Source organism: Python bivittatus, unplaced genomic scaffold, assembly GCF_059951505.1.
Source record: "Python bivittatus isolate LINGU-HERP-01145 unplaced genomic scaffold, Pbiv_v1 ctg000210_np1212, whole genome shotgun sequence".
In the NCBI taxonomy this organism is placed as follows: Eukaryota; Metazoa; Chordata; class Lepidosauria; order Squamata; family Pythonidae; genus Python; species Python bivittatus.
Window position 1 is genome coordinate 19,335,928 of NW_028277053.1, and position 26,218 is coordinate 19,362,145.

At 44.9% G+C, this 26,218-nt stretch overlaps 1 protein-coding gene across 11 annotated transcripts in view; it reads right to left on the reverse strand.

The window, feature by feature from the left end:
• The window catches only part of KLF12 (KLF transcription factor 12), a 171,210-nt gene that overhangs the window by 39,125 nt on the left and 105,867 nt on the right, over positions 1-26,218 (reverse strand). For 10 of the 11 annotated variants that reach the window (XM_088139532.1, XM_088139536.1, XM_088139538.1 and 7 more), the window contains 2 exons: positions 18,081-18,216; positions 10,257-10,316 (listed from right to left, as the gene is read on the reverse strand). In XM_088139532.1, the coding sequence (XP_087995658.1) occupies positions 10,257-10,316; positions 18,081-18,216 (196 nt within the window). The remainder of the gene's footprint in view (positions 1-10,256; positions 10,317-18,080; positions 18,217-26,218) is intronic. The other variant, XM_088139530.1, reaches the window with a different exon arrangement.

The following is a 26,218-nucleotide window of genomic DNA, read 5'->3' on the forward strand; positions in this document are numbered from 1 at the left end:
CAACAATATTTCTGGAAGGACTCCTGAGGGTTTGTGCCCTTCCATCCAGAAATCCAGCAGGTGCAGTTTTTGTGCCTCATCATAACTCAGAGACGGTTCACTCAACTGAGTCTCAGTGCCCAAGGTTTGGACTGAGGGTTACAAGGTGGTGCAGCCATCTGGATATTAGAGCACAATCTGCTGTTTCTCCTTTCCGTTGAAACTTTGGCTGAATTCTTCTGGCTTTGCAGGGAGCAAGCAGCATGCTTATGGCTGCTTCTTCAATGGTTCCACCTGCCAAAGGGGGCAGCTAATAAACCCAGATGGCTCCATTTATGGATTACTGTGTCAACACACCAGGAACGGTGTGTGCTCGTTGATCTTACTGTTGGTCAACAGTTGCCAACAAGACAGCGAAGGCTTTGTGCCTGACATATTCAGGCCTATTATGGGAACAAATGCAATCTGCCTATTGGGCCTGGCCCTCCCTTCTACCATGAACACTTGTGTTATTCTCTCCCACATAAATTCAATATTCACGCACACCCAGAATCTCGGTAAGATCCTTTGTTATGGATCAGATGTCTAGGAACCTGCCTTTGGGCCAGAAAGGATATTCAGTCTCATATGAGATTGTCATTCTGTATCTCCTTTAACAATCCATGGGAGCTCTTCTTAAAGATTTGGGAGAGCAGTCATAGGAAATCCATGTAGCCCATGGAATATTTACAACATGCAGCCTTGATCCAAACAGATTAAGGGTATATGGCAGTGTCGTTTAAGCTAGTTCTCATCCTGAGGGCACACTATGTTCACACAACAGATGCAAGCCTTTGAGAGTTATGCAAAAGCATGATTATATCAGATACAGCTGGCCAAGAAAGGGAGACCTGCTCACCTTCCTTTCTCTGCACCCTGGTCCCCCAACTGGCACAGAAAGGCAACCAACAGCAACCAACTGGTAATTATCTACTGCGGGGCACTTGAATTCTAAGAGCAAGAACCGCTTCCCTAGGATTTGCTCATTAGCCAAAGGTGCAAAACTGTCCTCATCAGAATTTGTAATGGAATTTTACTAGCTGGCTGGAAAGAGCAATACAGTAATTGGTTCTCCAGTTAGCCATAGGAAAATGCCAAAATTAAATGTCTACTAAAATAATAACCAAACGCCGAAAGTACTTTTCAAAGTAGGTTTTCTTTTCCAGCAGCAATGGAATGTTGCCCTCAAGCTGGTTTCCTTCAGCAAATGCACTTCATGAATATTCATGGAATATTCATTCCCAGACCCCAACAGTTAAGTGTCACTTCTTTAAACCTTTGGATTTCTAGCAGAATACTGTGAAATGGCCTTCTCAGATCTGCCAGCACCTCTCCTCACCCTATACTGTATTTGCATGGCTGTTTCCAGAAGCAGTGGAGGTGGGAGATTCATCTGTCCTCCATGAATTATGCAAAGCTCTGGGATTCTGCAGGAAGCTCAACTGAATTGTCCTTTTTGGGGTTTATACAGTGAGAGAAAGACTGACAGAGAACTCCGCCGTCCCCATGTACTCTGCTCAATCAACATCTAACGTTGTACCAAAAAGAGCAGGAGACAACAAACGTCAAGCTTTCAGAATCTATGCTGTCTTGTACTAGAACCCCAACATCCATCAATGGGAACTGGATGCAAGATAGAGTCAGTTATCTATTTATTCTGCAAATCATACATTTGGAGGTTATCTGCATCCAGGAAATGCAAAACTGTGTGTTACAACAGAGCAGAGATTCTAAATGTGTAATTTAAATCCATAACACCTGGGAATTGCAAAGTCTTGCTGATCTCCTGCATGTCACCCAAAGATCTGTCAGGAGGGCCTGCCTTGTCTCAACCCTGCTGTTCACAGGGTTAGTTCTAGGTTGTGAAGAGTCTTGGGTAAAATACCCAGAGTGGTTCCTCTCCTTTATTTTAATGTCCACAACAAGGAATTTACCCGCTAAATTTCACAATACACACATTTCATACCTAACTACCCAGAGAAATTTGGTGGGCAGGAGGAAGGGAGGGAACAATTTGCAATCTGATTTTAGTCAGCAAAGGAAAAAAGCGTTCGTGCTTCCATACAATCAGATGGAGCCTTCAGGAGTTACAAAGATTTGTTGTCTAGTACGGGAAATGAAAATTGTCTCTACCCTTATTTCTTTCCTCATCGCTGGAAAAACATCACAAAGATTTTGGAGAAAGTGGTGCATGAACAGCACAGAACGATATTTTACATTTAAAAAGGGATGGATTTTTTAAAAGATAATATGCCTTTGCGAACTCCACCTGATAGGATCTTTCAGAATAAGTGGATTTTAACCACAAGGTAAATTACAGCCTGCATGACCTTGGTTCAGTGTAGGTTTAAGTTTCTGGATGGTTATAATAAATGAGTGTTTGTCAAAAATGGCATTATACTTTTAATTTGATTTTAATTATACCTGGAGATGCCAACTACTTTGAAAATGTTTGGTCACTTTGACCATTGTGATTTAATTACTGTCTTTTATAATGGCCATCTGGCTGGCCATACACTTGAAACTAGTATGACCAGATCCATCGCGTGGGCAATGGATACGTTGGGGATAAACGTAGACTGAGGTGCAAAATACCAATTACATGCAAAGATATTAACCAAATCTCAGTGGCTTTACTTTTGTGTGAGAAGCACTGGAGTGGGCCAAGAGTGTACAGAAGGAGCAGAGGGAAAGGTGATTTTTTTCTTTAATCTTCTCCCCAACATAAAGACACCCTAGAGTCACGTTCAGCTGCTGGTGACTGCATTTTCTTGGCACCGCTATAAAGGAGGCCCCCCGCTGTCTCTCTGGGGATTCCGTTCTGACTTCCCCGTCTAGCCAACAGCCTGGGGCTCAAGCGCTGGCCCTGCCTAGCCCCAGAGATGAGCCAAGGTCAGCCCGGGCGCTGCTTCCGGCCGAGAGCATCCCTTGTGAATCTGGATATGGAGCCATGGGGCAGGGCCGTTTGGAGCACAGCTGTGTCAGGCAAGGGAAGGGCTAGGTGCCTCCACCATTTCTGTGCTCCAAATCTCTGCCTCCCAAAAAGGTTACTGGGATTTTGTGAGACAAGCTGGAACATTTGAGTGATGCCCAGGCTGCTGGTCCCAGCCAATGGTGAATGCACCTCCCATTCTGAGTGCCACCTCCCTGACAGAGATTGGAACATATCTGTAGATCATTCCTTGAATTTGCTAAAACCAGCCCTCTTTTCAGTTACCTAGACCCACTCATTAACCAGAGGCAGATAAATGCCCTTCTCTGATGAGTTCAGGAGAAGCGATACACAGCCCCTGATAATGAAATCTGATATACAGTTCTTGATAATGAAATCCTTTTAATCCCTTCTTTCAGCAGAATAAGTCAAACACCAGTGGTAAGGATCTGAGATGGTATAATTAATCCTGATCATCTCTTAATGCTTAAAATGAGTCGATTCAGCTCTCTTTCAGCGCACAATGACTGCTCTTACTTCGTTGCCCTTTCTCTTCTCTGTCTAGCAATACATTCTTTCAAATCTTTGGGGAAGAAAATGTTTCAAATCAAGCATGTAAATATGTTTCATTCCTTGATACTTGTTCATGTAGCATCATTACTCCCCAGCATGAAATCAGTAGGCTTTAAACATTAATCACATCAAAAGGCAATGTACAGATGCACACAGATGACTTTTTAAATACAGGTAGCCCGTGAGTTACGACCACATTTGGGACCAGAACTTCTGTCGCTAAGTGATGCAGGTGTTAAGTGAGTTGTGCCCAATTTTATGACCTTTTTTTGCCACAGTCGTTAAGTGAATTATGCAGTCGTTAAGCAAATCAGGCTTCCCTCATCAACTTTGCTTGTCAGAAGCCCTCTGGGAAGGTTGCAAATGATCATGTGACCCCGGGATGCTGCAATCCTTGTAAACACATGCCAGTTGCTAAGCACTCAAATTTTGATCATGTGACTGGGGACGGTCATAAGTGCGAGGACTGATCCCTGCACCATTATAACTTTGAACGGTAATTAAATGAATGGTCGTAAGTCAAGGACTATTTGTACTAGGCATGGAGATAAACAGTGTTGACAGAAAGGGAAAAAAATATATATATTCGATCAGAAGATAATACAGTGTCTTTCACTCCTTCCCTCTGAAGCCTCAAGCTAGTCTCAGCTCCACAAGTATCACCTTTGTGTGAGGTGAGGAAAAGGAGAGAACAGACTTGGATGCTCCAGCAGAGACAAGACTGAATCAAGGCCTGGCCAAAGTCAATATTCTCGGAGGCCAACGTGCTTTTAAGAGAGCGGGCCAAGAAGAGAGAAGGGCTAAGAAGCAAAAATTGCATTTTAAGAGAGGGGCTAAGAAGCAAAATGCAATTTGTAGACCCACAAAATAGTACTTTTCATGCAGATTTACTCAGAAGTAAGGATTAGTATATACAATAAGGTTTACTCCCAAGTTAAGCAGGCATAAGACTGCACAAATTGGTTTGATGAGCTTCTCCAAGCATGTTTGTTTGTAGGAATTCTGATAGTTCTAATTCCAGAACCTCTGGAGGGTTTAAGAAAGGCCAAAACCCTTTGATCTATTATCTAGTCACATTATTTTAATAACCTTAGAGAAATTGTAGTTTATAAGTGCCATCTCGGGAAAGACACTGGTCCTCTTCTCCAAGGAGAATAATTGTGTTGCCTAAGAAGAATATTTCTCTTCTCCTTCCTGAACCATCATTTAGTCCTCTGATTTAGAGATGCAGATTAACTACATAACCAATCAATCTGTTAAAACATACACATTCAATTGATCATGGTTTCCATAATCAGTCCAAAGCCCCTTTGTTCTACAATCTAAATCATACGAGACACATGACCGGTATATAAAGAGACCATCACACAGGAGAGACGTCATGCTTACTCCAGATCTCAGTCTATATAATCTTCCTGAAAAAACGCCCCGCCTACCGTGGCCTTTTGTCACTCCTCAGTCTGCCATGCCCCAGCTGCTCCCTGGAACTCCACACGGCGTTCTTTCTCTTACCAACCCTACTCTTTCTCTTTTCTTATTGTCTCACTCCCTTCCTGTCCCAGCCAGTCCTTAAGTCCCTTCATACCATGCTGGGTGCCCCCTCCAGTTTACTCCCTTCCTACTCCACTGCCCTCCCAGGCCCATCCCTCCCTCCCTCCCTCCCTCCCTCCCTCCACAACCGTCCCCTTGGCTCTGAGCTATGCCCCCAGTCTGCTCCTCCGGGCTCATCTCTGCCACGCTTCCAACCACACACCCTCCCTGCTATTTCCTGGCACTTTCTGGGCTGAGTCCAGCACAGACACAGTTCATCTATCGGAAGGAACAGACTCAAGGCCACGACAGCTTATGAGCTTAAACAACAGGTTGCTTAGTTTTTAAGATGCCGGTAGGTTCTTTGTTGCTTCTATAACCGAGCAGTTATAGCCATTGAGAAATCATTTGCGATATTAAATCCAGAACGGGGAAAATGATACAAATGCCTAAGATTAATCAACAAACTGAAAAAGTATGGATATTAAAGGCCCACTGAATTTTAGATTAACTGGCATCACCCCACCGTGGCCGTGACTCCAGACTGGAATTTCTGGGCCAGGCATGATGAGAAAAAGTACATTAGTTTAGTTTCAACAGCCCTCGCGAAAACTCTTATTACTATACTCCATCTTCCATTGGCTCCCATTCCGGAAGACCCGCTCGCCTTAGCCCCAAAAATGCTGTCTCGGGGCTCGGCGCGGCTTCTTCTCCTTTGTCTCCTGCAAAAAGGGGCTGTTTTTTACAAGGAGGGTCTCATAATTATGGGGCGATCACCGGGCTGGACGGTCATTACCAAACGTCGGTGGATACAATCACACGGGTCAATGACCATAACTGCAGGTTTGCGTAATTAAAGGATGAATGAAAACGGAGTAGGGAAAGGGTAAGAGGATCGCTCGCAAGGGTAAGTATAAAAGAAACATCAGCAATCTCTCTTTATCTGAGCAGCCCACAAGCAGACAAATAAATAACCCTGACTCTGTAGCAGCAAAGCCACAACCAAGCCCTCAGTGGGGTCCTTTAAGCCGAGCAGCGCTCCCGGCCCACAACCGCCTCCCCCCGAGGCAAATCCAAAGCGGCTCCACAGCTGCCAGTCGGAGAAGCGGCCAAGAAGGCAACGAGGGGCCCTGGTGCCAGCAGAGAGAGCAACCTTCTAGGGGCTGGCCCCTGGATTCTGCAGCTGCCAAGCGCAGCCCATCCGGTGACGGGAAGCGAGTGGCCTGGCCAAGGGGAACCAGGAGAGCAAAAGAGGAAAGCGGAGTGGCTGCTGGGCGGGGAGAGCCAAAGGCAGAAGGACGCTGAGCTCGGGGACATCTCGGCGTCCCGTGCATCGAACGGCAACACCTCGAATGGGGGCAACTCAGTGCTCTGCGGGGGCTGGAGTAAGCTGAGCAAACAGAGGTAAGGAGCTCACTGATCCCTAGTTCTTAACGCACAGAATGGGGACAACTCCTTCACCTAACAGGGACGCCTTGTGCCCAAGGACAGAGCTCCGCAAAGGCCACTGCCCGGCTCAGCCTTCCCGACCAGGTAGAGGAGCCAGGCCACGATGCCCGCTGTGCCCCCAGGTCCCTGCAATATAGAAACTCTACCCCCAGGCATAAAATGGAGCACTGAGCCAGCAAGAGAACTGCATACATGAATTCTCGCCTAAACAAAAATGGGGATACAATCTCTGCACAGTTAAAAAAAGAAGTCTGCAAACTGCTGGAAAAAAGGCAGCATGATGAAAAGCCAGGAGAGATTCATCCGGGCTTAATCAGAAGTCCATAGAACGCTAGAAGACAAAATGAATCAACGCAAACCTGTAAATCATTGGTTCCAGTGCCGGGGTTAGCAAATTGTTTTCTGCCCTTATTTATTTCCTGTTGTTTCCATGCAGCTTCACCTCACACTCCTTGGAAGGACACGTGAAGCCCAGCAAGACCATCTTTCAAATGGCACAGAGGTGATTCTTCACGGTCTATCCCCACTTAAACTCTTCATCTGACGAATGCCTTTTAGTTATATATTTTGGGACTAATCACCCTGCTATTCTTTCCTCATTAAAAGCGATTACTGCCCTTTAGAGTCATACTTTTCGACGGAGCCTAGTTCTCATTTCAGTACATTTGGCCCATCCAAGCAACTCACTCCAGGGGCGCAGGCCGTTAAGAAAAAGGATGTCAGATCAATGTTTTACAGGAATCAAAACTGCATGCTACTGTTTCATGGACAATGCCGGCAGCTGGATCCCCGCTTTCTTGCCCAAGAAGACCCTTATTCATAACTGTGCCCATCAAGATGGATGGAAATTTCTTGCACAGCAGCTGCCACCCATGAGGTCATCTATCAACATTAAACCTGATGAGATACCGTAGGATCTGTGGGGGCAGGAATTGCATTCCCCACACCCCGGCTGTTTCTCTTCTTCCGCAAAAAGTCCTCTGCCCTTCCTGCTTGGAAAGAGGGCACCCGTAACTCTGCTTTTCCCAGACTGAGCCTCTCCAGGGAGAATGACACGGACCGCAGGCTTGGTGATAATGTAGACCCTGAAACAGGTAGCAGCAGGAACAACAGACACAGGCAGCGTGGACTTAGTGACTGTCCGTGCCAACTTGTCCTAGCAGCCCGTTGTCATTAAAGTGTTAGAAGACTTTTAGGCAATGCGCCAGCCAGGCATCTGCAGCCATCCAGAAGTACTGCCGCCCTTTTCGTGGCTCTAATCTTCCTCCCCAAGATGAAGGACCCTAAGAGGGTTTGACAGATGATGCCCGTGCCTGTGTCTCCTGGCCTTCTTTCTACACTGTCAGCACACCATGCCAAGTACAAGCATCGTCTCTCATGAACTTGCAGGGCCGAATCTGTAAGAGATGTTTTGGGCGCTTCCAAGGGACTAAAGAGCCTTACCTATAAAGCCTTCTGAAAGTGGCCCGCAATACCCCTGTGTCTCTTGGAGGAGTGGCCACAAGGAGTAATAAAAGTTAAGGCCTTGGTCATTCCATGCAGGCACATCTCTCCACATCAGGTCTCTGCAGCTCTGGTGTGTAACACCCACAGTCCTGATGTAAACAGGAAGCCTACCATGTTTGTGGGGCCATTTTAGGCTACCCAAAAGTCACGTTTACATTGTCCATCTCTACAGAATGATATACTGGGTGGAGTTAGTACTCCTTCAGAGTGATGGTGGGGGAAGGAGTGTCTGAACACCATCTCCGTATTTAGAATAAAAGACTGAGCGTGGAAACTTAGAGGATGACAGCGAGCCCTTTTTTGATCTGAAAAATCATGACAGAAAGGGAGCTCCTCAGATGGAAATGGATTTAAAATATGACATTCTCTCCCATCCCAAAATCTGCATAAGGACGATAAGAAGTGAAGCCTGCCTGGAGCCAAGCTCGACTCTTCGTGACCAGATCAGCCTCGGCCAGCTGCAGCTGCTGCGATGTGTGCACGGCTCCATTGTTTTCATTCCAGAACAACCCCCATTTCTCTGCCTTACGCGGTTTGAGAATTTTAGGGCAAAATCCATCCTTTTTTGGAACTGGTCCCACCGCAGACTTAACTGGCTCTCCTTGGCTCAAGGCCAAAGTGCGTTAATAAATGACAAAAGCTGAAACCGTGAACGGTGGAGGGCCAAAGCGCCTCAAGCAATGTCTCATCCCTGCATGTTCCTGTTTTGGGCTCTTTGGCCCCTCCTCTACCACCCCTCAATGATGCCATTTCAGGGTTTTCGGCAGCAGCAAAGACCCTCCTCTTTGTCTAGGCACTTCTGCCTCTTGCACCCCGTTTGATTTGTAAGCACCTGCCCTATAATGGGATAGTAGGTTTTATTTTTTCCTATTATGCTATTTGTTAATTAATTGCATTTTGTTCTTTTCAGTATTTTACTGGGTTTCTGCTTCTTTTCTAACATTATTTTTAGAACCTTTAAATGCTTTAGTAATTTTCGACTCGTTCTTGGCCACTTCAGTTATGGGGTAAATTAGAAATAACTATAAATCACACATGCATACATAAAATCAGCATACGGTGAAGTTAAACACATGATGGGGAGGGGCGACATCTCCTTATCTTCCATTCAGGAAAAAATACAGCCTTTCAGCTGGCTGTTATATTAGCGTAAGAAACAGCGTAAGGAAACCCCTCCACGGACTGATGCTGCTTCCCCCCGTCATTTGCAATCAACCCAAGAGGGTTCAGGACCAGCTTCAACCGCATTATCTTTAGGCCTTTTCCTACAACTCCTTGCAAAATAAGCAGGCAGAATGACGTGAGTTTCCAGGAATGCAACAACTCAGTCCAGAATCAAAACCAGAGAGACCATATTCACAATGGACCGCCTCTGAGTCAAGAAGACAGAACCAGGGCAGTTTGGGTTCCACTGTTTTAGTCCCCCTTTAGGGCCAGGTTTAGAGCTGATTTCTTAAGTGCTGCTCAGGTGCTCACAACATCACTGAGGAGAAAAGGCCCAGCTGGCACGGTCTGATCTGCACACGTTCACCACTCAGAGACACTGGAAGGGGCTATTAATGTGCCTTTTACAGTTTAGCAGGATTTTGCTACATAAGGACCGCAGAACTGGTACCTCTCCAATTCGCCCAGGAGCTTGACAGACTGCCTGTTTTAGGTCCCAGGGAGATTTTTAAAAAGGAAGAGCTGAATTGTGACCTGTGCTATGTATGGCCCATACCCAGGTTCAAGCGGAAGCACCCAGTGCAGTCACCAGACTTCCTGATTCTCTTAATTCTTTAACGAAACTATCAGGGAAGCTGGCAACTTCGCCTAGAAAGTCCCAGTCCTCAGTATCCTCCAAACCCCATATGGGTTCAAAGAATGTTTCCACCTTGGCCTTGCGTTTAGGTTGCTGGAATAGGTACTTCCTTAATCTCATCCGTTTTCCTTCTAAGGGTAAGATGTCTTGTGTTGCCCCTGTCCATCACGGCAGACATTTTGTGAGAGAACCTGTGACCTACCCTCAAAGGTCCAGGTAGACCCTCTGGTCTAAAAGGGCCGGGACACCCTGCCTAGACCTTTTGGGGCACTGAGGAAGAAAACGAAGAAGCAACTTGTGCACACGCTGATTTTGCAAAGAGTCCTTTGCTTTCATTTTCAAAACACAGCCCTGCAAGCAGGAAATAAAGCTTAAACAAACCGTTTCTCAGAAATTTCAAACACACAACAGCAACATTATTATAATGCACAATAAAATACTTCATACCTGGAGTTGAAAAAACGAAAAGGGTTAACTGATGACCTGGCACAGCCCCACATGCTCTCTCTGGAAATTGAACACAGAAAATTAGGAATTTTAAGACACCCCCCAAAATTGCAGAGGAGTGTAGACAAAAGGGAGGGAAATGTACGACAACAGTAAACTCACACCCCATGTGGAGGATTTTACTTCCCTACACAGGAAATTCTCCTGTGCAATCATCAGAACAGATCCATCTGGTCTGGCAATTAATTCATTATTTCGTGAGTGAAGTCCGTCCTGGCAAATTTAAAGCATTTTAGTGGCTAAAGAATAACTACTGGCATTTCCCTGTCAATGACACGTCTGACAGTAAAAGCAGCAGCTCTGAACTCAAAGAGGGCAAGTTTGTGAACCTTGCATCCCACAGAGGGATTGTGGGGAGGCCCAACCAAAGACATCTGCCATACGGCACCATCCCCATCGGCGGACCAGATAAAGCGACTTGGTGCCTTTCCAGTTTCACCCATTTCACCTCCCTTCTTCAGTGCAAGGCTTCAGGAAAGAATTCTTTTGTTTTAGAACTCCATGCCCACCACACATCTGGACTTGGCTTGGAGCTCAGAAGGGTTGAGGCCCCAACATGGAAGCACCTCAGCTTCTCTGGGTCGTCCTCAGCTTGTCTGTGCATCTGCAGAGAGGCTGTTCTGGGAAGGAGGGTGAACTATTTTTTAAAGGGTTGGCAAATTTATGCAGCAATTCACAAATTCACTGTTTGGACAGTTCTGGGGGTAATAGAGAAATAACAAAGCACAGTGAGATGATGTTTTATAAATAATAAGGACACGAAACTAACATTTGGGCCATAACCTGTTGGGTGCAGTAATCAAAATACCAAAATTCTAATATTTTATTTCAGAATTTAAACTTACTCATGTTTTGAAGAAAAATATGCCCAAATTTCAACAACTGGTATTTTATCCCTGTATTATTACATTAACAATATTGTGTTCTTCTAGCTGCATTCGCAGTGAGTCCCTGCGAGAATTATGAGATGAACTGGAGCTGGAATAGAAGAGTTGCCCAATTCAATCCAGAAGATCTCCCAGGCCCGTGGGCAGAGCCCAATTGTCACAAGACACCCATTCTCACAATTCCTTGGTGCTAGATTCTCTACCATTTTTTCCTTCATGTTCTTTCATTTATCTGTCTTCTTGCACAGCAAAACATCTGGCTCAAGAGCAACCTGCCTGTCAGCAGCCCCTCTCAGCCCCTAGACACCCAGCAGCACCCTTGGGACATGAAACCAGAACTATGGTCTGCTTTCCAGCAGATGGATTTTTTGTGATTGCCCCACCTAACCACAGCACCATTTTGTGAGAGTGCCCATAATATACTCTCAAAGTCTAACAAGGTTCAACTGGCCCTCCAAGAGACTGAGGAAGCCCAAGTTAAAAAAGTGCCTTGCATACTTCTACAGAACAAAATCAATCCTGCCTTCTAATTACACTCAACAGAACCATCCATGGAACCATGAAAACATTATTTTAGTACACAGGAACTCTTATTATACATTAAAATTACGATAGCATAATTATCCTTCCTGCAACATGAGTTCTAATATATTTGGAAAATAAAAGAACTACACATTCAAAATCTGAAGCAAACTTATTTGGGAATAAGTTTCACTGAGCTAGGCATGGAAATGCAGTGACTAACCATGATTATTGACAGTGGTCATTTATAAAATAGTTGTTGGAAGCTAATACAGGCATTCTTAAGGTGGGGAATTGTTGCAACTCAGTGTTTCGTAAACTATGTACCATGGAGCACCCAAAAAACTTGAAGGTGTTCCCAACCTGCTCCAGGTTCATAATCCATCCCATTTCATTAGCCAAACAAGCACTCACCCCAGGAGCGAAGAGGAGATACAAGCAGACTTCTATGCATGTATCATGGCCAGAAAATTTTCAATTCCTAGGCTCCGTTTCCTAGCAAACCAGCATGCAGTGGCTTTTATAAATGAAGCAAAACACTTCTCCATTATTACCTTGAATTCTTATATGAAAAATGAATTACACATTGATTTTGAGGCTAAAATCAGTTCCACTGAAAATAAGCAGTTACTGATGCAATAATTTGATTTACACAAAATACCAGTGTTGATTTTCAGGTTGCTTCAAGGTTATTTTACACATTACACAGTGAGGGGAGCTCCAGCCACTCATACCACCATAATGGTCGCAAACATTCTGACAATTGCTGTGTGGAGGGGTACACTTAGGCAACTTAAACTATAAAATATGAAATGCCCATGGTGATTGACTGGATGCGGGTGGACAAAGCAAAACTTCACCCAAAGAGCTCCTCCCGATCAGTAGAAAACCCAATTCGAAAAGGGTGATTCAAAACATGTTGGCAAGAGGTGATTTGCCTTGTCGATTCAGGGTTGTTCTTGGATCCTATCATTTCAGAAATAGGCAGGGTGCCTTTTATCAGATAAAGCTACAATGCTGTTTATTGGAGAGTGTGTCAGGGTGATACTAGTCTTAAATACAATTTAGGCTGCTGCTGAAGTTCTCTAAAATGTGTCCTGGGAAGCTTCTGTAGCACATCCTAAAGAAGGAGCCTCAGATAATGGGATATCCTATCAAATTCCAATCTTTATTGTTGTCTTTGACCAACTTGAGATGGTTTCAGCAGAGAAATAAGAAATGCTAATACTAAAATCTAAATTAAAAACAATGAGATTAAAATTAATTACATGAATGTTGGCACCATACATCGAATAATGTAGCATTAACCCACTTCTAAAGTAAGACTTTTGTTATAGTTTTACCAGAGTTAAAGGATGTTTAATACACATGGATAGAGCCTTTATCTAATCTACTTAATAGAGCAGATCTCAAACTATTTAGACTGAGAAAGAGAAAAAAGGAAGAAAAACTGTGATATTGTTGTGTTGTTCATCTTTGAAATTTGAATAGTGAGATGTATGATATACAAACAGTCTGTTGAAAGGAGACAAGCCAGAAACACAGACTTTGGGGAGGTTAGTCTAGCAAATCTGAACTAGTTCAGTCCAGTCCCCAGGAGTGCAACACCCCACCTCCTGCCTGAGCAGTTCACCTCTGTTGCAAACCAGAAAGGGGGGGAGATCCATCAATCACTTTGCAAGACTGAAATACATGTGGCTTCACATGGCCCAAGTTGGCTCTGGAGCACTGGAAGTGACCCTCTCCGATGGGTTAGACACGACACTAGGCTGCTGCTGCACTGCGTTCCCCACTTGCTACCCCAGCATCAAGGAGTCACTTTCCCGAGTTCAACCTTGATACAAGGGACTTGTGTGTTGACATGCAGCAGGCTAAGGGTTCAGCCCAACTGGATTCCAATCACTCTCCAATGGGGCTCAAGCAGGACAAAGCAAGAAGCTTACGGGCACTTTCAGACAATCAGCTTTTCCATCTCCCAACCTTTCTGGATCCATTTAAAAATACATCCTAACTTAATCGGGGCTATTTCTAATGCAAAATGGGAGGCCATGCCTTTGTGTATTGGGGGAGGCTCTTCCTCCATCCACTGCTGCCCCTCTGAACTGGGAAAATCTGGGGAGAGGACAAGCAGCAGAGGAGTTCCAGAGATTGGGCTGGATGTCTCCCTCACGCTCTCTCCCAGCGGGAGAAACAGCGTTCCCCATTCAAGTAAAGAAGGAGCAAGAATTGCTCTGCTCCGGGCCTCGTCTCCTGCCAGAGCTGGTGACCTCCGGGTACAAATCAGGCCTTCCCAACCAGCTTCATAAATGACACTGAGGCAAACACTAGCAACGAGAATGCGGAAAAGTATCTTGTTTTTCTCACTTATTTCACTTTGAGCAATGTCTCCACTGGAAAAAAAGAGGAAAAAACATACAAATAACAACATGGAAACATTTGCTGCAGTAACATCTGCACTAGGGAAGTAAAAGAGTCTTCTAATGCAGAGAAAGACCACTCCTGGCATAATAATTAGGAGCCAGTGCACTTCACCTTTGCCATACCACACACTTCTCTTTTCATTTACATTTATTTATAGGGGATGTTAAAATACAGCATCTTCCACTGCATGCACTCAAGCAAATGTTCAGAGCAGCCCTTTGCATTTTAACACCTAAACGTAGGATTAACCGTGTGTAGAGAGTAGGTGGACAGGAGAAATACTGTATGCAAGAACTGTTAGCTAAGCAAAGAGGGTGAAGCCCTCCTTAAGACCAGCGAAGCAAGGTAGTCTTCGGAAGCGGAATCAGGCCCTTCCTGATTCACTGGGGTATAAGAAGAAGGGGAGGTAAAGCAGAGTCAGACTTGCAAGATTGTGTTATTGGAGCCTGTCTCAATAAAATAGGGTTCTACTCTTCCCGGGACTTGATTTTCTAATCTGGTTGACCTGGTGGGGCTGACAACATGTGAGCAACTGAACAGAGTCAGGAACTTACAACACTTGGAGGGACTAAGGACTGCGGTGTGGTTAGGCCTACATCAAAGCTGGGAGCACAGCTATGGTTTGGTGGGTTTTCTTAAGCGTTTCACTCTGACAAGCCTCACCTGAAGCAGAGGCTAGAGCTTTCATCTGCCTCCTACCTCGGAATGGGCAAGACCATCATCGGTGTTCAAGAAACACAATCGGGGAGCTCACGCTGGCATCAAAAGAGTTGTCCACCTTTATGATGTTTTGGCTTATGATGATGAAGCTGTATACAGAGTGCCCTCAAGGATGACAAAGCAGGACACATCAGAGTAAAGCAATGAACTAAAGCAATTACACAGCCTCTAGCTTGTAACTAGCTTGACAGCCATTTATTGTATTTGCTCCACAGTAAAACAACTATGCTTTAAAGTATTTTTAGAAAGGTTCAACTAAATTTGCTACAAGTACAGCCCAAACACTGCACAAAATAAGCCACAGAACAACAACGTTAATATTCATCCAATTAACACATGACGTTTACCGTATTAGAGCCAGCTTGATCTAGTGGTTAAGGTACTGGACTAGGATCAGGGAGACAGGGGCTCCGTTCCTGCCTTTGGCCCGGAAGCCAAGAGAAGAACTTTGGGCCAGTCCCCCCCTCCCCCAACCCTGGGAAGAGGAAGAAGGCAGGAACGAGCCACTTCCAAAAACGTTGCCAGGAAAGCTGCGGGAACGTGTCCGTGTAACCACCAGGAGTCAAGCCGGACTTGAAGGCACCCCCCACCTACCCCCACTATTAAGTGAGTGAATCTCCTCTAGTAAGTTGCCACGGCCTTTAGATCGTCGGCTTGTGATTCTAAGACTGGCCAAAAAACCCACACACTTGGGCGGGTCTGGGAAAAATGTCTGGACAACACAATAGCAGAAACCTGAAAGGGCAACTCCCATATATTACTATGATATTTTGTAGTGCAATTAACCTTCTGCTTTTTACTGACACCCTTACTTAAGAGAGATATGCAAGCAAAGGTTCAGGGCAGCCCAGTTCAGTCTACATTTTAAGTGCACAAGACGTGTGGTCAAGAGGAGATGGAAGGAAAAGAAGCAGAGCAGTCTGAGACTCGGGCAGAACAACGGAAAGGAAGAGAAGTTCTTAATAACGGCCCATCAGGGTAGTCAGTCAAGGAGGCTCGTGGCCCTTGAGAGAGCACAGTGTTTGGGGCTCCCTTGCTGGAGTGGTCCCTCAAAAACAAAACAGCCCCCCCTTCCCCCCAGGCATAGGTAGGGTTCGGCAGCCTCCTCCCCAGGATCCTCTCCTGTTGTGGTTGGCTGCAAAATGGCAGCTCCCTAGAAGCCGTGGGGCTCAGCTACCCCTCCCCCAGGACCCATAGAAGGCAGCAGGAGAACGCTGTGGATGAATTGGTGCACGGCTCTCCTCTGAGAGTGGAGAACCTGCTCTGCCCTTTTCGGCTTCCTCTGCCCCGATCCTCCGTCCACCTCTGGATTGTGAGTGCTCTTCAGTGGACACGTTCCTCCCTTGATTCCCGGATGAATATTCGCTACCATCAGCATTTTAATGCCTCTGATCATGCACTGAATTAAACACACTTGCAGAGGCAAGAGAGGGTCAGTCATAGTTCAGCAACGTTGCGTGCTGATGCATAAAAATAGTTATTTTTAAACTAGGCAGCAAACATGAAAAAGTGATGCCATGGATGGGGAAGTGGAAGAGCCACAAGGCAGTGCTCGGAGCAACTTCGTTCCATTTAGTTATTTACAGTATTTTGTTGATATCACGACTCCTAGCAGTTTGCCACAATTACAAAGCACAATATTTCAGCTTTCACCATTTTTCTGTGCTTTTCCTGAGCTTCTCCAAGCCCTAAGCTTAGTTGATGTGGATCTTCTCCATCACAGAACATGGTCTATCACAAGGGCTTTCAAACTTTTTTCAAGCTGTAGAGCCCCTGATCAAAGCCTTTATTGAAAAATAAAGCCCTGGAACGCCTGATCTAGGGGCAAAGCTCCAGGGACACAAAATTGGCTGTGTTTAAGGAATTACTACTGTTGTTGTTGTCGTTGTTATTCCTTATGGAAGTCGATCACGTTCTCACAGGACCCTAGGGTTCACGGAACCCAGTTTGAAAATCCTGGTCTCCTACGTGCCCTTCACTGATAAGCGCATGGTAGTCCTGGACTCTGTCCAGCTCTGAATTAGCTGAAATGGCTTTGAGGCAGAAACGCTCCAGGATCTGGCTGTCAAGATCTCCGTCGCCCATAAAGACACATCTTGGAGAAAGGCACCTTCGCACTGCGCAGCAACAGAAAGGCAGGCCAAACTGTCAGTGCAGGTGATCCCAGCAAAGGCACCCAGGACTACTTTTAACTTCAGATACCTTTTAGTTTAACTAAGTTTAGTTATGCTTCCACTTTCTTGCACTTCCATATATTCCTGCAGCATGCGGAGAAGCTGATCTTTCACGGGGCTGATTTTGACAGAACTAAGTTGGCCACAAACAAGCAAAAATCCAACCCTCTGCACACTAACAGACTTATCGCACAGAACCCCCAACCCTCATCTGTTTGAATGAACAGAAAGGGGTGTGTGTGTGTGTGTGTGTGAGCAAGAAACACACTTGCAGGCAAAACTACCCTTCACTGCTTTTAGCAGTTTTTCAAAACCAGATGGATGCTGACCAAACAAACAGAGATAAAAGGAGCTAGGAATTGGCTAAAGCTATGATTATTTTGCCTGCCTGGAAGACTCACTCTGGCTTGTTCCAGACAACATGGTTAAAAGAAATCAGAGTTCAGCCTTTTGTTCAAAGCAGTACAAAACTTCCCCAATGAATTCTTAATTGTGTAAAGAAAAGCACTGGGAGTTCTTTTCTGCTAATAAAGTGATCTGATGGTAAATTAGTGTGAAGCCTCATCCAAGTATTTATACTATTTATCCAGCAGGAGCTATGGATATCGCTTCAAGCAAGGATGGACTTCCTTTGCTGTACCAATCAGTTATTCATACCGATACACAGAAAAGTCTTCTCCCCAAGATACAAATACACTTTTTAAAAAGCCTCTGTATTCTGGAAGAGGTGCATTTCATTTCCTACAAACAACTCAAAACAAATAAAAAAAATAACAATAAAGAAAGAAGTAAAGTTTTCTGCAAAGCAGAATATAAGATATTTACCAGGAGACACCCTTAAACTGGCCCAGGCCACAGAGATTTGTTTAAAATAACGTAGTAACATTAAATAAAGTAATGTCACCCTAGGTTCCTCTGCCATTCGACAGAGCCGGGTGAATCAGATGTTGGCCACCTAGCGAATGGCACAGGACCAGGCGTTCCCATCAGGCGCCAGCCGGCTGGCCACCTTGGCATCGGCCTGAAAACTCAATACTTACTCTTGAACGGCTCTGGCGATTGAGAGGGCCGTGGATCCAGTTTCGTTCACGCTATCCAAAGTCACATTGGGCAGGTCATCATCGTCACTGTCGCTTTTAATTTGCCTGGGAGACAGGCCGCGTGGGTCCATTTGTGCTGGGAATAAGGAGACACAATTGATTAACAACAGCACAGTGACATTAATACCGCCCCATAACAACACTCAGATGGACCCAGTCCCTGTATTCTGTAAATGCCCTCAATGCATTTCTTATTCTTGTTTAGGTCTCAGCAACAGCTCACAGGTATCAATTAAAAGAATGTACAATTTAAACAATGAAATGTGTGTGTCCACAGCCAGAAGTTCTATTCTAGTCCAGTGTTTCTCAACCTCGGCAGCTTTAAGAGCGTGGACCTCGACTCCCAGAATTCCCCAACCACCATCTTTCAAACATTTCACAGGCTGCCGTTTGGGGAGCAGGGAAATGACACCATGGGAATTCACTGTCAGGCATTAATGGAAGAAAATCTGGTGGACCGAGAGCCAAATGACCCATATAAGGCCAACGGCTGCCTTAGAACTGCAAGGAACAGTCTGATCGACCTCTGTCCTCCAGAAACAAGTTGAGGCGCATCCAGGGAGAGTGGATCCCTATTGCAAAGCGACTTGCCGACCTGCAGCTGCCGGATTAATGTGCAGATTGGAATGTGATCTGCTTTGGAATACGCCGCCTACAAGATGGTTCTGCGAAAGGGATTTTCCTCCTCCAACCCGCCCGCCATAGCCAAACGGAGCAACTACACATCACAGCAGCACCTGTGCACACACAAAATGTGTCGGGAGCAGCACTCTTTTCAACATACATGATGGCTGAGGTGCTCCCCAGCTGCCCCAATCAACAAGCACCTTTGATAAGCAAATAAATGACAGTTGTCAGTTCAAAATGTGCCTGCTGTAGGGACCTGTAGAAGGCCTCACATCTCACCTAGGTCTTCTCTGTATAAAAATGGGTGAATGAGTTCTATTCTGCTCTTTCAGTTTCCTTCTCCTTTTTACTGCACGTTTTTAAATTTGTTTTCAATTTTGATTAATGTCCTTTGTACACTACTTTGGGATGCTTTTGCATATGAGCTAGCATAAAAATGCATTACATACATACATACATACATATGTATCCTCTTCACATTTTTGTACTTGTTTTCCTAAAGAGTACTAAAAGAGCCACTTTTATATGAGATGGGTGGCTACATAAATACGATAAACAAACAAACAAATAAATAACTTTGTGCAGGTTTTAAAAAACCACAAATCTGTACGCAAGCCGGGTGGAACAAATTTCCAGGGGCAAAGAAAGCTGACATAAAAACAAAGCTGAATCAATCCACTGAACTTTGCTCACAGGTAAAAAATGAGAGGCTGATCGTTGTAAGGCACAAATACACTGAGACGTTCAGGAGCACAATTACCAGAAATCACTCTCGAGTGGGATTACTTGGCAGATAGACTGGCCTTTAGCGTGGAAATGTGACGGTCTGAGAAGACACTACGGAGGAGAAGAGAGACCCCTCCCCGGAAGCTGCACAGCACAGGATGGGGGGGGCAGCCAGGCTACCTCCCCAAGGGATCCCATCCAGGACCTGGAAGCGGCCCCACAGAACGGCTGCACCCACCCACCTGAGGGGTAACATCTTCTACGGTGCCTCCGAGAAGAGTGAACAGACTTCACTCCTGTGACTGATGTTTTGACAAACCTGCCATCAGACAAAAATGTGCAGCTCCACAATAATAGTTGCCCAGTGCAAATATTCAAGTCACGCAAACATTATGCTAGTTGTTCTATATAAGGACTCAGTAACCATGCAAAGGGTAGAAAAAAGTTCTTCTAGAAGTCGAACTGCAGACCTTGATCACGCGTTCCCATTTCTCTTGGCTCTGTAAACTCCGAGTACAACGTGCTGCTTCCCATTAGCATTATCAAACAGCAAGTCCTGAGTACTTTTCTCCCATTTTTAGTAAATATCTAAATGGCACGGAATGCGACTCTAAGCAACAAAGCCTGTGCGTCATTCTCGCGGCATGTCACTTCTGCCCTGGAATTAAGACGCAACAACAAACAAACAAACAAATAAATAAATAAAAGACTGCTGCCTTTTCGCTACAGCCAACACCGGCTGTCTAAAAACGCAACGGTTCCTCCCACGCCATGGCAGGATCAGCCCTGTTCTCAAGCGCATTTGAGGATACCATACATCTGAACTCCTCTGCGTGGCACATTCAGAAGGAACTGCTCCCGTGCAAAGATGACATTGCAGGGCCCTTATCTATCCGGTCGGTTTAACTGAAGAAGAGAATAATGTCTAAGATGTATGTGGTGTCCTGCCAGGAAAGCTCGTCTGTACGGAGTAGAAAAATACAACTGATGCACATGAAGAGAGGAAGCAGGAGAAGAACCCACATCACAGATCCTAAAAGATGTCAAATGGGAGACCAGGATTTGGTGAGAAGGGTTTACCTTGGGATCAAAACAGCATAAAGAAGCCTCAGTTGTAACTAAAACTCCCTCGGCGTTGTTAAACCTTAACGTTTGCTTTTCTCCCAAAAGCTCTATCTGTGGGTTTCTGTAATTTGAGAACATCAGTTGGCTACCATAAAACTCAGCTCTCACTTAGAGAGAAAACTTTCAGGCCAAGCCGAGCTTAGAATGTTAAAACATACATTTTAAAGGCAATCTCGTTTTTTGTTTTTTGTTTAAATAGGATTGGTCAATAATGTCAATTGCCTAAACTAACCTCAAAACAAATCATGGATTTTTAAATTTGTTGGTTTTTTCCCTATATTATATTGTGGAATGTGGTTAGAAACCCATGATTTATAGAAAGATGAGGGCATCAATTTCCAATACTCTGTTAGCAAATTAAAGGCAAAGAACATCCTTCAGTATTAAAGTCTCTTTGCAAACGATACTCCATCAACTTCATCACTTAACTGTGACTTTAAAATGGCAGCTATATTATCTTGCCCTTTCCGAATTATGCAACTAATTATGCAGTAAGCTTGTTAATGCCGCAGGATTATCATTTCTTGGACATGGATGCTGAATATTAACATTCCTTTGTGCAGAGGGAAAGGGGAAAAAGAAGACATCTGTCGGAACGTTCTGGTGCCACTGTAAGGTTGCTCCGTGGGCACGGCCTGTGCGGAGGAGCCTCTAAAGGAAGAGAAGGCCTGGCCCTGCATGGGTCTCCCAAAGGGAAGGACCACGTAGACAGCAACACACTCTGGGTCGGCCACTTGCACGCATTCTGCGCAAGAAGAACAGGGGGAGGATGACCCCCTTTCCAGTCTTCCTCGCACAGCTTCTCAAAGCATGAATGCTCCATCTGGCTGGGCATCCAAGATCTGGCAAAATATTCCCATTCTTTGGGGTTGGCTGAAGCAGCTTTCGCGAGCCACGTTCCTGGCCCTACAGCCTGGGGAAAATGCCTCGTGCTTGCTCGGCCCAAGACTGCTCTTCAGGACCTCTCCCTTAAACTGCCGTATTCCTCCTGTGGTTAATGCGCCTTCGCCCCTTTCAGGTCTTCTGCTAACAGGAGTGCCACATGCCCGCTTCTTCGCCAGCCAGCCCTCTTTTTAAATGCAAACACTCTCTCCAGGCAGAAATCCAAAATCCGTCCAAATGGCCAGGGCTTCTAGAAGAGGTCAGCTAGAAAAGCCTGAGCACACATTATCTGGGTTCATCGTTGGGGTGAACTTGGGAGGGAAAAAAAGGAAAAAATCCATCAGTCCTCATTCATTTTTTGGATTTATGTTTGGTCTGTGCCAAATGCTGTGACCTCTCTTACTGATATCTTATTCTACGGAGCCTCCCCCTTAAGGCCTGAAAAACAGCACAGACACACGGGGAGGAGCATATTTTTTTAAAAAGATGCAGGCCACACGATGTGCCACACATTGGTAAACAGCGCTCTCCCCAGAGCATCCTCTTTTTAAAAATTTCAAACATGGCAATCACAAATACCTTCAGGACCAACTCTGATTTTACAGAGTGTGTATAAATATCACCATAAATTCATATGCATCTCTCATGGTTATATCCAAGTATGATATAAATCTAGCTGGTTTCCTCTTTGAAACTCATGATGTTCTCTCTGGGGGAAAAGGACTCGGAGATATTTTAGTCTGTTTTAAAATAACGTCTGCTTGTTGTCGACTTGAGCGGCGCGGCGGGTTTGTTCGACACACAGCCTGCTGGACTGAGAGCGAAATGGCAGCTGAATTGCTCTCTCCCTGGCTATGATCAAACTGCACAGGACATTAAACATACACAAAATCTCCTATTTCAAATTAAAAGTGTGTGTGGGGGGGGGGGGGTTGATAAGGGGTTACCATTTACTGTGCCTCGGGTTTCTTAGCTCCACGTGCCTCGCAGAGGGTTCTGTTTCCAAAGGAGAAAGTCCTTTGACGGTCGTCCTGGTGAGCAGAGGCGAATGGACCCTGCTCCCAACACACGGCTGAAGCGATTATCCTAGACCAGTGTTGTCCAAACTTGGCCACTTTAAGATGAGTGGACTTCAACTCCCAGAATTCCCCAGCCAGCCATGCTGGCTGGGGAATTCTGGGAGTTGAAGTCCACTCATCTTAAAGTGGCCAAGTTTGGACAACACTGTCCTAGACACTTGCCCAAACACACCCACACTGCTGAGAAAGCTAATCAAGCTGCTGTTACACTGCACTTCATAATTTCTGGCGTCGCTTTTGAAGACTGAGTTAAATCTCAAGCTGTTAACATGACAAAAGGGACATGTAAAGGAAGCAGAGATTATTTTTATTCTAACCCATAACCACAGATCTGAGGCCTGGATGAAAGCAGTCAAACAAACTGACTGACCTAAGACTTTAAATAGCAAAGGGCCAAATAAACAACCCAACCCAAAACACAATGACTTTATCTTCAATAAAATCCCAAAGGTTGGGTTACTAGCAAGTTTTGATCTCAGTTCCAGCTAAGATTCTAGGGGGAGATCCCACAAGCCAGAAAGGTCTCCGATTTCTGTTGGCCTGCCCTCCAGAAATTCCTCAGACAAGGCATATGACAAGCTCCGAATACTGCAGGAGGGGAAACTCTCTGCTAAAAAACCCACCAAAATGAATTGCTTGTGGATATGGAAGAAAGTTGTGTTGACGGGGGGTATCTTAGACCTCTGGATTCTAGGCGAACAGATTTCTGGCAGGCCAAAAAAAAAAACTTATGAATCTGAGCAATGATCGAAATCGCTGTCCAAATGGAAATCATTAGCAGCATTTGCTTATATTAAAATTATTTAAGTAGAAAATTCCAAAGGTAAGCCTGAGCTACTCTCTCCATACCTGCTAGTGGGAATGGAAATGGATTTAAATGTTTATATGGAATTCCTGAATCTGACGGCTGTGCTTGATGCCGTCAACGGGCATCCGTTGCTTGACCAGCCAGACATGCTACAAATCCTAAGACTTGGATCAGGACCAGTTTTCACGGTAACTGCAAGGGAACGAGTGGAAGCCAGTTCTAGTTAAGGATATCTCAGTTCCACTGACTTCAGTGGGAATGTTTAATTGCATTTTCCTTCCATCTTCCAAACATCACAAAAAGGATATCAACCAGAAAGAAAGAGGCAATGAGGAACTGTACTGAGTGACAAAAAACTGCCCACCCAGGAATCAAAGTATAGTCTACATTGGGGTAATACAAGATCTAACATTTAATTATCTCCACCTAAGTAGGATCTGATAAATGTCACTAGCAGTATATTAAAACATCTGGCAAACACTAACTGTAACATGGGGAAACTATAGCCTGAACAACAATTCCATCAAGTTTCTGAAAGAAGATACATATGAAACTGTTTGCTAAGAAATTGGTTCCTGTGTGTTATTTGCATCCTTAAATTTGCTCTTCAATATGTCCATAACTGCACACGCACCCACATTCAACCCTGTGTTTAAGGGGAGAGTGTAATATGAGTTTTAATTTCCACTTAAAAGAGCAAGGCACAAGATCAAGTCCTTATATAACATGCCACAGAAGCTGTAAAGACTTCTTCGATACAGGCTATGAAAGAGACTCTTGGAAGCCAGACGGCATTTTCCCTTTTTATACTAAAGAGAGTCAAGGTGGACCAGCCTTCAGTTTCTTCTTCACCTTTCCTGTTTTTCTGGGCTACGTTCCTGTTTTCCTGGCAGCTGCCACGTAAGCTCTCCAAGGCGGACTCCGAACTCCTCTACGATAATAAAACCGTACAGGCAGAAATCCAGTGGTTTCCACAATTCCTTCCTAGAAATACCCCTGCATGAGAGCCATTTAAGCTGTTTCAGTCAATGCATGATTTCAGACTGACTTACTTGACCTTATAGCAAAAGTGAACGGCTACTTCTGTACTAACAACAGTAGCTAGTTTGTCATTGGCGCTAGTGCTGAATGCAGTGCTCGAGGGGCTGAGGGGTTGAGCGCACGCAACACCTTGTTCGTACCTCCAAGCCAGCTAACAAGCGGCAACCAAGCCAGGTCAGGGCCCGAGTTGTGACGCACTCGAGTGTGGGCCACCTGAGGCCAGGGCATCGGACAGACCAGCTGAGTATGAAGATTGGAAGACAACCGTCGTAGGTGTAAATTGGGGATTGTGTGTGCATCTCTGAGGGGCTTTTGAAGGCTGCCTGCATCCCTGGATGCCAGAAAAGTGTGAGAGGCCTGCCTGTTTCTCCGACTGAATATTTTTAACTGATACTGTTTAATTGATTACTTTTATTGTAGCATTTTCTGGTTTTATTGTAGATGAAATGTATTCTTTATTTAAGATATATTTGCATGGAACATGATACAGAAATATAATAAGTAATAATGTTATTATTACTTGTTGTAATATTACTTGTTCTAGTATGATTACGTGTTGTATATTATTACATGCTGTACGCCAGTTATGCCCTTTCCTGGATCAGGAGGCCCTCCAGTCAATCACTCATGCCCTGGTCATCTCCCATATAGACTATTGCAATGCGCTGTATGTGGGGCTACCCTTGAAGAGTATCCGGAAGCTCCAGCTGGTTCAAAATGCAGCCGTGCAGGCAATCTTGGGTGCCCCAGAGATGGCACGTGACACCTTTGCTGCGGGAGCTCCATTGGGTGCCAGTCTGCTTCCAGGTCCAATTCAAGGTGTTGGTTATCACCTTTAAAGCCCTACCTGGCATGGGACTGGGTTACCTGAGGGACCGTCTCACCTCCGTTATATCGACCTGTCTTACCCAGGCAGGGTAAGCAGAGAAAGTACGTTATGGACCCCGTTGAAGAAAGAATGTCAACTGGGGGGGCCAGAAGGAGAGCCTTCTCTGCCATTGCCCCTGCCCCATGGAATACCCTCCCCCCAGAGGTGAGGCAGACCCCTACTCTCTCGACCTTCCAGAAGGAGTGAAGACCTGGGTCTGCCAACTCACGTGTGGTAAGAAGAGGGACAACCAACCCTGGGGGTGGCTAGCATCTTGAAGATGCTCTTACCATCAGTATCTTGGAAGATATTATTGTTTATATATGTATCTGGTTTTTATTGCATTTTTATTGTATTTTAATTAATACTTATTCTTGTGTTTACAGTAAACTATCCAGAGTTGCTCCTTAGTGAGATGGGCAATGACCAAATTTGCAATATTAATAAATACAAATAAATAATACAAATTTAAACACTTGACAGATGTCCCACTGTCATATGTATATGGGTGAGGTAATTCAGATATGTAATGAGATAAATTAATGAAAACTTGACATCAAAGGAAACGTTTGAACAAAGCTAATTTGCCAAAGTGAGTGGCTGGAAGAATCTTGAATTTTTAAAGGTTTGAAAGTTAATTAAAGTTTTTTTTTTTTTTTTAAATGGCTTCCCAGGTAGGGAGGTGCTAAGTGACATATTTTGAGCAAGTGAGGGGACCAGGACATCATATCTCATGGACTTCATACGCATAGGTTTTTTTCCTTTCTTTATGATCGGGTCAGGATGATATAGCTATGCCTCTGATTTATTCCAACCTGGTGCCAGCAGACAGCCCACAAGCCAAATCACAGGGAATTGTCCTCCCCGCCATCCACAGCCTTGAGAGGTTCATTGCCTTCCTTGGGGTGCAGACCTCCTATGA